Source organism: Humulus lupulus, chromosome 9 (genome assembly GCF_963169125.1).
Source record: "Humulus lupulus chromosome 9, drHumLupu1.1, whole genome shotgun sequence".
Lineage (NCBI taxonomy): Eukaryota > Viridiplantae > Streptophyta > Magnoliopsida > Rosales > Cannabaceae > Humulus > Humulus lupulus.
This window is the reverse complement of record NC_084801.1, coordinates 155278775-155293375: the sequence shown is the minus strand read 5'-3', so window position 1 is coordinate 155293375 and position 14601 is coordinate 155278775. Positions and strand designations below refer to the sequence as shown.

General features: G+C 41.0%; 2 protein-coding genes across 2 annotated transcripts; both read right to left on the bottom strand.

The window, feature by feature from the left end:
* Positions 1 to 11409: 11409 nt before the first annotated feature.
* On the bottom strand, positions 11410 to 12702 carry LOC133800206 (uncharacterized). The gene is made up of 2 exons (XM_062238158.1): positions 12084 to 12702; positions 11410 to 12038 (listed from the first exon to the last, which is right to left on the bottom strand). The coding sequence occupies exons 1-2, from the start codon at positions 12700 to 12702 to the stop codon at positions 11410 to 11412; spliced, it is 1248 nt and encodes a 415-aa protein (XP_062094142.1).
* A 280-nt stretch (positions 12703 to 12982) lies between these two features.
* On the bottom strand, positions 12983 to 14323 carry LOC133800205 (uncharacterized). Its single transcript, XM_062238157.1, has one exon. The coding sequence runs from the start codon at positions 14321 to 14323 to the stop codon at positions 12983 to 12985; it is 1341 nt and encodes a 446-aa protein (XP_062094141.1).
* Between the last annotated feature and the right edge of the window lie 278 nt (positions 14324 to 14601).

The following is a 14601-nucleotide window of genomic DNA, read 5'->3' as shown; positions in this document are numbered from 1 at the left end:
GAGCATAACTGTGATATCCGCCCATTGAGAAATTAGCCTACTGCTTGATCTTAGCCTCCAGAAAGCTGCGGCCATACTTTCAAGCTTACCCCATCACAGTACTCACCGAACAACCCCTACGACAAGTCCTGCAGAAGCCAAAAGTCGCTGGTCAATTACTGAAATGGGCAGTTGTACTTGGACAGTTCGATATTTCTTACTTGCCACAAGCAGCAGTGAAGGGACAAGTTCTAGCAGATTTTGTTGCAGAATTTACGGGGCTCCAGGACATTGGGCCAGCAAAAGAGCTTGAACCTCAAAGTCAAACTCCCTCTTGGAAGTTGTTCGTAGATGGCTAATCTAACGAGCACAACGATGGAGCAGGTGTGATTTTAATCACACATGAAGGACATCGATTCCACTGCCCAATCAGATTCGACTTTACAGCGTCCAATAACGAAGCCGAATAGGAAGCTTTGCTCGCAGGATTAAGATTAGCCAAGGCCATGAACATAAAGTCGCTTGAAATCTATAGTGACTCCTAGTTAGTGGTTAATCAAATTACCGGAGAATAACAAGCCAGGGGTCTGAAGATGGTTGCTTATTTAAACAAAGCAAAGGATTTATTGGCACATTTTGAAAAATATACTCTCCAGCAGGTACCTCGCGACCAGAACTCAGATGCTGATGCTTTGGCCAAGTTAGTAAGTGAAAAGGATGCTGACACCTTAAATATAGTGCTTGTTGAACGTTTATCCGCACCAAGCATCCAAACATAAGAAACCTCCCTGGTAATCCAAGTAGTAAACACATGGATGACACCTTTCATTGAATACTTAGAACATGGAATATTACCGTTGGACAGAAACAAAGCAAGAGCCCTCCAGAGGCAGTCGGCTCGGTTTATCTTGGTCGATGGAGTTTTATACAGAATGAGGTACTCAATGCCACTCCTAAGGTGTGTTTCAAAAGAAAAGTCTAAAGAATTAATGCAGGAAGTCCACGAAGGTTTTTGTGAAGATCACGCTGGGGGGCAGAGTTTATCAAAAAATATTTTAAGGCAAGGATCCTTCTAGCCAACAATGAATGAAGACTCTGAGGATTTTTTTCGAAAGTGCGACAAGTGCCAAAGATTTTCCAAGATACCACGAGTATCCCCTAATGAGCTAAAATAGATGCAAAGCATGTGGCCATTTGAAGTGTGGGGAATAGACTTGATTAGGTCTTTGCCCACGGGAAAAGGCAACGTCAAGTATGTTGTAATTGCTATTTCTATTTCACGAAATGGGCCGAAGCTGAACCACTTGCAACAATAACGACCAAGAAAGTTCTCGATTTTGTGGTCAAGAACATTTTGTGTAAGGATGGGCTGCCAAGGAAGATTGTTTCAGATAATGGCACACAGTTCGATAGTGATCTGTTCACTAATTTTTGTGAAAGGTGTAGGATTATCAAGAGTTTTTCTTCAGTAGCTCATCCACAGGCAAACAGATAGGTTGAAGCTGTCAACAAGACACTGAAGGATACTCTAAAGAAAAGGCTTGAAGAAGCGAATGGGGCATGGCCAGAACAGTTACCTAAAGTCCTTTGGTCGTATAGAACATCCCACCGAACAACAATAAGCCATACTCCATTTTCCTTGGTCTATGGGTATGAGGCTATGTTGCCTGTTGAATTAGATCTGCCATCGCACCGAAGGTTGGGATACGATAAAGACGTTAATAGTCAATTATTGATGGAATCTCTGGAGTTGGTCGATGAAAGGCGCGAGCAATCTCAACTCCGAGTAGCAGCTTACCAACAAAAGGTCGCTCGGTATTTCAACTCTAAAGTACGTGAAAGAAAATTTAATGTGGGAGATTTGGTTCTTAGAAGAGTTTTCCTCAACACCAGCGATCAAGCTGCTGGAGTGCTTGGACCTAACTAGGAAGGGCCATACCAAATCGAAGAAGTCCTAAATCCAGGCACTTATAAACTTGCTCTCTTAAATGGAGATCTCGTTCCTCGCTATTGGAATGGAGAACACTTGCTCAAGTATTATCAATAAACAGTTCTTTCTAAAGAATTGGCTTGTATTAATTTCACTTTTTACAAGTTTATGAACAAGGGTTAGTCAATCATATGAGTGATCGCTTATAAGTGTAAGATCAAATTTTTGATCACTCGTACAGACACAATTGTCCATTTATTACGAGAAATAAAAGGAACTGTGCGCAGCCAGTTATTCTTGTGAATCATTGTATTTATTACAAGTATTTTCTCATTACGTGTGTTGTTTTGCTCTATTATCATTTCTATAAGTATTTATTCCGAGCAGTATTTTTCAACAGGTCTTGGTCAAGGCAAGTGACCGAGGACCTTAAGCTCCTCAATCACTTGGGGGGAATGTACGTTATGAAGCAACCAAAGCATATCAATTAGTTTATGTAAACACATGAGCAAAATAAGGAAAAACATGATACGGTACTTAGAGTAGTTTCAAAATTTTGTTTAAATTTTGTTAAATCAAAACAAAGTACTATGCTAAGTTCGGTCATGCGAACAGATGTTATAATAAAGTGAAAATATTATAATGTCAAAAGTAAAATCCTTTTCACCGTGAGCAGTTTCTGCTCGGATGAAATTGTTAATTAAAAGAAAAAGCTGCCCGTGCAGCAAAAAAAATAAATTGTCTTGACATCACGAACCGAGGTTCGTGTGTCCCAAGTTACAAGTTAAAATAAATATAAGTAAAAATTTATAAAGCAGCAGAAGGATCCTGAGGCTCTTATGGCTGTTGGTCGACGGTGGTCCCAGCATCTTCGTTGACACTCTTAATGCCTGTTGCCAAAGATATCTCACGGGATCCCTGAGCCCTCTCCTCCTCTTCCAGTCGAGCAACACACTTCGCCAACTCAGCCTCCCTTATAGGGTCTGGTAAGTAGGTAAAGTCCGCCTTGGGATTGCTCTTCCAGAACATATAGAAGCACTGGAACGCCGCTCCTTCGTACTTCTCCAAGTTGCGGGCGTTGGTCTCCTCAAGGTCAACAACCTCTTTGCGACTGATTTCCAACTCTGATTGAAGTTTTTTGGTTTCTCGGTAGTTTATCAGTGAGGCTCCCTTATACCTCTCATTGGAGGAAGAAATTTTGACCACGAAGTCCTCCTTCTTCTTAAGTTCCTCCTCGAGCTTGGTGATCTTAGCCTCAGTTGCTTGCAAATCTTCAGCATGCTTAGCCTCGACCACCTTGTGCTGCTCGATGAGCCTTTCCTCAGCCACCTTGACCTCTTCAGAATGCTTGGCGACCACCTCCTCGAAGCGGCACCAACTGGTACCCATGATCAGAATCCCCTGCGATCAGAAAATAAAAATAAAAAGGCTGTTAGTATCAATCAAAGAGATAAGCAATCAAACCACAATGAAAGCAACGGCTTACAGTGAGTAGTTCGTTCAACGCGCAGCTAAGGAGCTGGTCAACTGACATGGTAGGAGCGTTGCTGAAGGATTCCAAACTACGCCAGTGTCTGGACAGTTTCTTCAGCCTGTCACTGACCGAAGCGCATGCGAAGTTCAGGATCGCCTCGACCAGAGTTTTATTTGGCTGAGCAGTAGGACTTGGGTTGCCAGGAGTTGGGAGATTCTGGTCGGTGGGAGCTAGAGGAGTCTGGTTGGCAGGGCCTGGAGGGGGAGTTGTCTCTTTGGAAGGAGTTGGTGCAGGAGGGTCCTTTTTCCGAGCCCTCTTTGCGAATAGGTCACTACAGCCTTCTCCTAGCTGGCGCCAGTTCAATTTCTTCCTACTCGCAAGAATTGTGGTAGTTGGGTTGGTGTATAAATTGAATGCCTTCTTGACAGGCATGTCTACAAAAAAAAAAGAAACATACAATCAGTCAGGGCAAGTTGTCATACAAAAAAGATGAGGAAATGGAGAGAAAAGAAATTATAAGTAAAATACCCAAGCTACAACTACTGGTCGTTACATTATCTATTGTACTACTACTACTACACTCACTCTCTGCCATGAAGAAGTCTGAATCTAAACTAGTCATGTATTTAAAGTTGCCGTCCCCGTCAAATAAATGACAGGGAATGGTAAACTGTCTAAAAGTGAAAAGTTAGTACCGTTCTCATCCGAGGACTCAAGTATAGGCTTGGGGTGTTCAGAAAGCTTTTGCTTGCCTTTTCCCTGTTGAGCAGGGGCAGCAGCTGCTCGCGGAGTACTAGAGGGTTCCCTGATGGTCACTCCCATATCCCTCCTCCTCGGGGGTTTTGACACATCCTGGTTCTGCTCAGGAATTTCTCCCCCAATTGCACTTCCCGCTGTCAATTCCTTCATATCCTAGTGAGGTGAAAGAAGACCGACCACCCTTACGTTATTCTTTGTGATCAGCTCTTTGAAATTTTTTTCAATATTTGTCATGCTGGCCAGGGTTGCTGCTCGTATCTCCATATCTGGAGTGGGGACTGGTCGATGCCATGGACCTGAATGACACCGAAGTTCTAAAATGTGAATAGGAAAGCTAATAGAAAACAAACGAACATTAAGTAAATGACTTACCTCCTTTAGTGAAGGAAAGGTTGTGGGCGACTAGGTCTAGTGTTAAAAAGTACTCCAAGAAGTACTTCCCCACGTTGGACTTGTGGGTAATGTCACCCAGGAAGGTGCGAGCAGATTCCTGATGGTAAAAATGGAAGAACCCCGTGTTGTTGTGGTTGGGGTTAGATTTGAGAGCAAATAAGTAATTGATCTCACGTGGCGTAGGAACGGGTCACTGCTTATGATTGCAAAGGATATAGAGAGCATAAAGCACTCTATTTCCTTTTGGGGTGATTTGGAAGGGAGCGACCTCGAAATAGTTGCCCACCCCTTGGAAGAACAGATGCAGAGGCAAGATTTCCCTTGCCTCAATGTGATACCTTGACCAAAGGCTGAAGGCACCCCCAGGCAGGTTTGCTCGCTGGTCGATCGTGGGCTTGATGAGGGTTATCCTAGGAAGGCCATACTTCTTGAGATAATTCCCTACCATCCTAGCTATAATAATACTAGGAGGTGCTACGTACCATTCGACCTCTGGTCGAAGGACGTCGCGGGGGTGGGCTTTGGTTTTAATTTCTGGCAAGGAAGTGTTTTCAGGTTAAGGGTTGGCCAGAGGAGTTTCAGCCCAAGGAGCAAGCTGAGTAGTAGGAGGATTGGTTGTATTCTTTTTTATTTAAGCGATGGACTTCACGTGACCCATATTTGTTGGGATGCTCGCTGATCTGTTTGTGAGGTTGTGTTGAGAAAAGGAAATTTCCGAGAATTGCAGCGACGACTGTTCTGGATCTTCGAGCAGTAGTGCGAGCAAGTTTTCGTCAATCGACCTCTCATCTCCCCATGGGTCGTGCATGAAAATCTGCGAACAGAGAAGGGCAGATGAGAATCTATGGCCAATAGACTAAAGAAGTGGAAGCGTTGGGATAACGCTGCTCGTGTATAAAAGTTAAGCTTTTATACGACCAGCAACATTCTAACGTAAACACTAAATAATATGCGAACAGTTTGGAAAACAGATTAAAAAGCAAAAATGAAAAGTTTTTTGAAGAAAACTTTTCAACTCTGCAAAAGGGAGGGAAAACCCTAGTTTTTTCCGAGTAGTGTTTTTCCCTTATCCTATCATGTTAATACCCACTAACCCGATTACCCCAATCATTTTTTCCAGAACATTCGGGAACTCAGAATTCAAAACACACCAGAAAACTCAAAATATAACTATTGCATGGCATCTCAGAGAAAAAGAAGCTCAAGGGACATATTTAAATAGAAAGTTGAAGGGGAAATACGGGCGTTAATTCGAGTGGCTAAACAAAGACTCCACGAATCACCAAAGTCGTCTGAGTTTTCTAGGTTCTTCGTATTTAGTTCTTCAGTTTCTGCTTCATTCTTCAGTGTTCTTGAGGGCAGAAGGAAAGTAAAAAGTAAAAAGTGAATTTGAGAGTTATTTATAGTGGTCGAGGCACGGTTAATAAGGTAATGATAGGAGATGGTATTTCGAGGCATGGAAAAGTATGATAGCCGTCAAATCGCTTTTTGGGAAACTGTAATGACATGATTGGTTGCCTTTTTTCTAATAGGCATTGATGGCGCTGACAGATCTGACAGGTCACACGAAGGGTCACTTGAAGGGTTGATTGTTTAAGTTTACTTTATACTGGTCGTAGTAAAATAAACTTGGGGGGCAAATGTTTACCCAAGAGTGGACTACCTGATGACGTGGCCAGATTGATCTACATGTGGGAAATACATGGCAGTTTTAAGTTAACATATCCTTCTCAGCCCTCGACCACGAGATCATGAACAGTAATAACATGTCATCAAATCATAATATGCATGCCTAGCAATAATAGCCTTCATCATACATGCAAGCAGGTACAAATAAATGATAATAGCCTTCCGTCTCTCGAACAACTCTCGCTAAGTCATGCTCTCAAGCATCTATGAGTGCAACCATGCATCAACGCTATCTAGCAAAGACACGCACACTGTCCATAGGTTCTCACTATGGCAAGGCAAATCCCAACACCATGCTCACCCAAACATCCACAAGCCAAGGTAGCATGTGTGGCTAAGAGCCAACACCAAGTTGACGTGCCAACACCTCTCATCATGCCCCATTTGATACTATCCGATTAGCTCACGTCACAGACCAATGACTCCCATATGTCCATGGTCCAATCCTCAAGGCACCATGCCTTCACGCATGTTGGCAGGCCCTCGAGACTAGTTGCCTGACTAGTAGCACACACTAGATCTCTGTCCTTCTCAAGAATTGCATAATCGTCGATTCCTGTATGCTCGCAAGTCCCATGAATGACTTCTTGCACCATCTCGTGTCGAGACTCATGGCCATGGTGCACCATGATATCCCTTGAAGGTTTGGGCCATGGTCCATGCATGCGGCATCCTAGCAAGCCAAGGGAACCGTACCCATAAACCTCTAGCAGCACACTTCGACGCACTACAGGGACGACCCGGTAATGTCCATGAGTACTCCTACTCATGGAGACATATGAGTCCCCTCGTGGTCCTCATATGCCCGCCCTACTAGTCCTCCCAACTAGTAGTAGCTCACTTGACACACCTGCGCCAGGGGGTTCTGGAGAGCTGACATCGGGTGCTCCCCCTACAAAGTGCCTTCTAAGCTTTTAGCCTTCTACCAGGAACATATATGATTTTTGCTTGGGAGACATATTTGGCTCTCAGCTCGCCAATTCTCTGAATCTCCCAAATCCGATCATACCATTGCATTCATTGACCCTTCAATATGGAACCTACCAAGTTCCGTCCATTTCCGGGCAATATTGAAGATGTTTACGAAAATGCCATTGTCATACAAACTAGGCATCAACATGCTCACCAGCCTACACCCTCGTGTGTGCATCTGACTAAGCACCATCCTAGCTTGTAACATGCCCTCAAGGTCGACATGTTACACTAGGCGTGTTGATCTTCTGGGTGCTAGGCCTATCAATCTCAGCTTGAACGGTGAAGTGTATTTGGGAGTTTAGGCTGACCAGCCTATGAAGAATAGGGTGGGGCGACCACCCATGTGGCTCTTGAGCATGTCAGGATGACCACCCCTAGGGGTTGGGGTCAGGCCGACAACCTCTAGGGGCTAGGGCCAGGCCAACCACCCCTCGAGGGTTTAGGCCTGGCCGATTTCCCTATAGGTCCTGGACCTATCTTTTTTTCTCATAAGTTTTTTTTCAATACTTTGTCGTTTTTTCCTGACTTGTGAGGCCACGTGCCGCTTTCTCATTCGCTACGTCATCTCTTGATTTTTGAGGGATAACAGTAGTAGTATTGTTTTCCTTTTCAAATCATTATTTGTTAAAAGCAAATTAATTTATATATTTAGGCAAAAAAATTAATATCTTCAAAAAATATTTCATGCCACTTTAAAATTGTTGTGAAAACTCTGATTGTTTTACACTAGTATCATAACTGACTTAAATCTATTTATGTTATAGTGAATTTATCATGTTCAAGAAGAATGGACATAACAATTAGGTCTTTTCACATTAATTTTAAGGGAAACTTAATTGGTAACGTAATAGTTTTCCTCCATATCACCGACATCACTATATTGATAATGAACCATAGTAAGTTTTTCACTTTATTTCATAAAGGAAATTTTGTAGTGAAGCTACCCCAAGCTCTTGAGTTTATTACACTTAAATATCCAAAAAAAAATTATATGGTAAAACTACCCATGCTCTGTTTATGTTAATACCACTCACAAACAGAGTTAATTTGGATCTCATGGCATGGCAACAGGGACAATTGTCAATGACTTGTTGATTGATTTTAGTTTGAATAAAAAAAATCAAACAAAATAAAGATTAAATTAAAACTCTTTTTTTTTTTTAAATAAAAGAAGAAATTTTTTTCCCACCATCTTCTTTTTCTTCTTCTTCTTCCTGCAAGTGAATGAGGTAGCTCGGTTGGAGCTCGACATTAAAAAGGTATACTTGTGCCGGGGTAGATTTGCAAGTGGGCTAATTTGTATAGATTGAGACGAGGAGAAAGTGGGTTGGGTGTGGCTGAGACAACGAGGCACGACTAGTCAATAGTGGGGCAGGCGTAGGAGGGTCGATGACGGGGTTGGTTTGGGTTCGAAGGTGGTGGCATGACGGCTTCGAATTTTCCATATGAGAATTCTTTAATGTTTTTATTATTTTTTATGATTTTGTGTTCTTAATGTAATTTAGATTAGTAAGTTTGAATTTTTTGGGATTTTTTGTATTGTGGGTTTATGTAGGTTTTATTACTTTATTGTCCCTACACCAACTCACACATATGTTAAAACAAAAGCAGGTTATATATGTAATTTGTCTAGCACATATACACGGTCCACATTCACACACGTATCAGTAAACTAGTACCAAAACAAAGTATTAAATTTATATGTTTGTTTTCTTGTTTTCTCAGAAACCCTTCGACATCACAGACAACACAAACACAAGAAAATTAGGGCATTTGACAAACACAAATCAAAGAAGGAATGAAGGAAGAGAGTCACCAGATTTATCGAGGTTCACCCCCAAAATCAGGGGTTGCGTCCTCGTTGAGCTCGCCTCAGAGAGAAGCTCTCCTTTGCACTATTTGAAGCAGATTTACAACATCAATGGAGGTTTCCAAGTCACAATCAATCAACTGGTAAACCTTTGAATCTCACTCTCTTTCTTCTTGGTTTTTCTTTCTTTCCCTCTTGATTACATGCACTAACAAAACTCTCTGGTTTTTCCACTCTTTCTCACTTGAGCTGAACCCTTGGATCGAAGGAGAGAAATGGACCACCACTGCTTGAAGATTTCAGATTTCTTTTTTGGCTCTCAAAAATGTAAAATCCTTTTTGGTAAAGCTTTTCCTCTTATTTATAATAGTTGTAAACTGGGTTTTAGTCTTGATCAAGGAAAACTGTTTTGAAAGTATTTGTAACTGTATTTGTTATTTGTTGCTGAGAGTATATAGTCTTGTAACCGAAAAAATGATTTTCCTGTAAGCTTATAAGTGTATTCATATAACAGTTTAGTTAGAGTTTGATGATTTTGTTTTTTTTTTTATCAAGAAAGAAAATCTTTATTAATCACAACCATATTACAAACACAACCTCCCTCATTGAGAAGGCACCAGCAACATTACAAAGAAAATACTTTCCTTACAAAGTTCCTCTCATTTCCTTTCATTTTCTTTTGTATAAAGCACCTAATTCTATAGCTAATATCTTTTTTAATCATATCAACTATAAAATTGACTCTATGAGAGTAACTATTAACAAAACAAGTATTACGATTATACCAAATGTAATAAATTGTTGCTGAGAATACAGTCGCCACAATCGTTGCCTTAAGATCTCTTCTCATATCTTCAATCCATCGGGACCAGCCACTGAATTTTAAAGGCAAATTGCATCCAATCCAATCTTTGACTTGCTGCACTACCTGCTGAGAGAAACAGCAATCAAAAAATAAATGGTCATGGTTTTCTTCAGCCAGATCACAAACCAGGCAGAGGAAGCAATGAAGATGCATGAGCACCCTATGCAAGTGATCTCGAGTTAACAACTTATCATTCACCGCTTGCCAAGTAATAAATCGATGCTTTGGCACACTCATCCTATTCCACACAAAGGGATGATACTTGACTGGAACTCGGTGTATAAATCTTGTATAAAGTAAACCAATTTTAAATCTCCCTTGACTACCAGCTTCATCAATATCCTTTTGAGAAAAAATATCACGAATGTGACACATTTTGTGTCAATACCAACTCGAATCCACCTTAAGTTGGTACTGCCACAAACTTTGACCCGTTAAGTACACAGTGTTAATCCATTTCACCCATAGGGTCTCTGGTTGGTGACTAATAGCCCAGACATATTTGGCAAGCATTTCCTTATTCCACTTAGCTCATTCACCGAAACCCAAACCTCCAAATCTTTTCGGCAAACAGACAGTGGACCAGGGGGTGAGATGAAAATTACTCCTGGTACCATTGTTGCCCCACAGAAACCACAAGCATAGCTTATCTACCTCTTTGAAAATGCTTTGAGGGAGCAAGAAGATGTTCATCTAGTAGTTTCGTAATCCCAATAGAACAGATGTGATGAGTTGAGTCCGCCCTGCATAAGATAGATGTCTACTATCCCAAGTGTGAAGCCTTAGTTTAATATTTTTAAGAATCTCACCACAATCTGCCATTTTCCATTATGTTGGCCTTATAGGAATTCCCAGATACTTAAGAGGAAAGGTTCCCTCTTCTAGCTACAAAATCCGAAGTAACTGGTCCTTAACAACAGCCGAAACACCTCCAAAAAACACCTGAGATTTACTAATATTAGCCTTCAATCCTGTACTATTGCAGAAATCCTCAAAAACTTGTTTAACAACCTAGGCTGAGCCGCTGTTAGCTTTGCAAAAAATCACTAAGTCATCAGCAAGAGATTAAGAACCTTAAGGCTTTTACACATAAGGTGATATCTGAAATCTTTTAGCTGAGCCCCTAGTTGAAGCAGCCGAGTGAGATATTCCATAACCAAGACAAATAGTAATGGTGAGATAGGGTCTCATTGGCGAAGACCCTTAACTCCCCGAAAACCCCCCTGCACTCTTCCATTCAACATAAGAACATACGAAGTGCCACGGAGACACACCATCAACCAATGAATGAATCGGGTAGGAAATCTAAGATAGATTAACAACTTCTCCAAAAAGCACCAGTCTACTGTGTCATAGGCCTTACTCAAGTCTATGTTCAAAGCACACCTCGGGGAAGTATTCCTTCTATTGTAATTCTTGATCAAATCTTGAAAAATAAGAATATTATGAGCTAGAAATCTCCCTTTAGCAAAGGCACCTTGATTTTGACTTATCAGATTAGGTAGAACTTCCGAGAGTCTACTACATATCATTTTTTAAATGCACTTATATAAAGTGTTGCAGCACGCTATGGGCCTGTAGTCAACCGCCCTACTAGGCATTTCAGTTTTAGGGACCAGAGCAAGAGCTGTTTCATTAAGCTTTGCAAGGAGCTGCCCATAATGAAAGAACTCAAGGATAGCCTCTGATATGTCATCCCCTATATTCTGCCACATTCCCTTGTAAAACTCATAACCATATCCATCCAACCCTGGACTTTTTGTGCTCGGAATGCTAAAGAGAGCCTTCTTGACATCAGATTTCCTAAATTCCTTAGTCAAACTCAGCTGCATCTCAATATCCAGAAAATGACCCAGCTCTATACACTGAGAATTAAAAGAACCATTGGCTGAACTAGAGCTTCCCATATAACCTCTGAAATGGTCCAAGAAATGATGAACCACTTCGTTGTAATCATCAATAACGACCCCCTGCTCATTCAGAAAGGAAACAATACAGTTCTCCTCCCTTATTTTTTTAATGCACGTATGAAAGTATGAGTTATTATCATCACCCTTCTGCAACCAAGTAATTTTGCTTCGTTGGATCAAAAAACTTATGTACCTAGCAGAGTGATCTTGATATCGAACTGTTGCTATTTTTTCGGCCTTCTGAGCAGCAATATCTGTTGGTGAAGCTTAAGCTCTAGTAAGTGCCAGTTGATAGTCACCTTTTGCTTGATGATATCCCTGCTCAACATCTCCAATTTCCTCCCTATTAAAAGCTTTCAAAATATGCTTTACCCAAAGCAGCTTTTTAGTCACACCCAGCAGACCCCTCATTACCATAGGTTTATTCCAACTATCTAAAACCACCTCCTTAAACCCCCTGTGAGTAATCCAGAAATTAAAGAACCGAAATGGCTTAATGCCTAGATTACCAAGTTTGAGAGTTTTGATGAGGCAATAACAGTGATCCAAATGGGCATCCCATTGGAAGTCTGCAATAGAGTAAGGCAATGCATCTATCCAATCTTCATTAATGAACACATGATCAATTTTCGAGTAAACCCTATCCCCTCCATCCTGCTTATTGGACCAGGTGAAATTAGAACCAATTCTCTTGAGTGAAGCCAACTGAGAATGGGCAAGCCAAGCATTAGAATCAAGAATCTCAACAGCACTTATTGTCCTGCCTCCCGCTCTATCATCGAAATTAAACATAGCATTAAAATCTCCCACAATCAACCAAGGCTTGTTCAGAACATGAATACAAGAAAGACCCCTCCACATCTCCAATCTCTCATCCATAGTGTTGAGACCATAAACAAAAGTGACCAAAATATCCATCTACATGCTTGTAAGTTTAACTAAACAGTGAACCAGTTGTTGTTGTTCCATAAGGACCTGAACTTTAATAAACGACTTCTGCCAAAGAACTAAAATTCGGCCTTCTGTGATATTACTACTATAGTAATCCCAGTCACGGAACAATTTAACCATCATATCATCAACTTTATCCTTCTTCATTTTATTCTCTAATAAAGCTCCAATTCCCACTTTATTCAACTTTAAGAGATTCAGTATAGAAGATTGCTTTTCTCTCTTATTCATACCCCTTACATTCCAACTAAGTATATTGGAGCAGTCCATCAAGCTTTGAATCAGTTAAGTTCCCAATTGTTCCACCTTTCCCCTGTTCCTGAAGTACCTTGAAAGCATTCTGTTTTTTGTCTATAACAGTCCTCACTAACTTTCCTTTCCCTCTTGAGTTCCCAACTCTCTTAGGAATTTCCCAATTCTCCTTATTATCCTGATCAGGTGTTAAGGGAAGATCCTGTGAACTTCCTTTATCCTCAGCTACCCTACGAACATCTAACCCTGCCGCATCATGTTTCTCCTCCACTTCCTTAACAGCCTCAGTAACTCCAACTGAAACTCCTGATTTTGCATCAGTAGCTGCAATCTCATAATCAACATTAGTTCCAACATGTTCCTGTTCAGTCACACTCTTCTTTACCCAACTCTTAGGGCCATTTTTCTTGCAATCAACCATATTATGGCCAAATCCTTTGCAATTGTTGCATTTGATGGGAAGCCATTCATACTCAACAAACTGCTCTTGAACTTGACCTCTCTCATTCACAAAATAAATGACAAACGGAGGGTCATCAGATATCTCCATTTCAACCAGAACTCTAGCATATCTAATCATAGATCTTTCCTTAGTAAACTTATCCACCATAATGGGTTTCCCTATAGTACTAACCAATGCACTAAGGCATTTTTGGCCCCAATACTGAAGACCTAGATTAGGCAATCTGATCCACAAAGGTACAGAACGAACTAACCTTATAGTGTCAAGATCTTGAGTCCAAGGTCTCACAATAACTGGTTTCTTGTCAAATTGCACAATGCCAGTTTCCAGAACAAAATCTCGAGTAGCCTCATCATTGAATTTGACAATGGTAAGCCCCATATTCATCCTCACAATTCGTTCAATACCAAGGTGTCCCCAGATACGTTTCACAAACCCTTCAAAAACAGCAAATGGGGGATTGGCTCCCATCACCATACATATCACAGCTGAACTCAAATTTTGAGCCTGTTTTGCAACCTCTGCCATATCAATTTGAGCAGCTCTCTTCCCATTTTTCAGTATCGGCTCCTCATAGTGAAGTTTGGCCGCCTCACTAATCAAATGCTTATCCTTAAGTTTCGCCCAATGAGATTGAGCTGAAGCTTGAAAGTCATCCTTCACGGAATCCTCCGCCCTATTCGTTTCCAGCACCTCGTCCTCTAGGCTAGTCTGACCACCACCACATTCAGGGCTCAACTTCTTCTCTGATAATGGGTTCTTCGTCAGAGCCTTTCCCTCAGACAATTGCATTAGCATATCTACCTCAGAAGGCATACTCCGCACTTGATCCTTCGTTTGAGAATCAGACCGTGGATGAAGGGGCCTGCTCATTCCGAGATCAAGATGCAGTCTTTCGAGTAACCTTCTTCTTCTTCATCGGAGAGAAGAGAGAGTACTACGCACGCCTATATGTGAATAGTTTTTTTTTACTATGAGGATTTTGATGATTAAAGTTGGTGTTATGGGTGTATTTGGATTTTGATGATTTGAGTGAATATTGTTTAATTTTGAACACATACATACACTACAATATTAAGATAATTTAATTTAACCAAGATACAAACAAGAAAAAACTAAGATAATTTAATTTTGCTTGCTATTAATTAAAA

Excerpts from the sequence above, each read along its gene's own strand:
- LOC133800206 (XM_062238158.1), bottom strand. The coding sequence starts at position 12,702 with ATGGATATTTTGGTCACTTTTGTTTATGGTCTCAACACTATGGATGAG. Across the intron at positions 12,039-12,083 it reads GGGATATCATCAAGCAAAAG|ATATTGCTGCTCAGAAGGCC; the intron begins GTGACTATCAAC and ends CTTCACCAACAG.
- LOC133800205 (XM_062238157.1), bottom strand. The coding sequence starts at position 14,323 with ATGAGCAGGCCCCTTCATCCACGGTCTGATTCTCAAACGAAGGATCAA.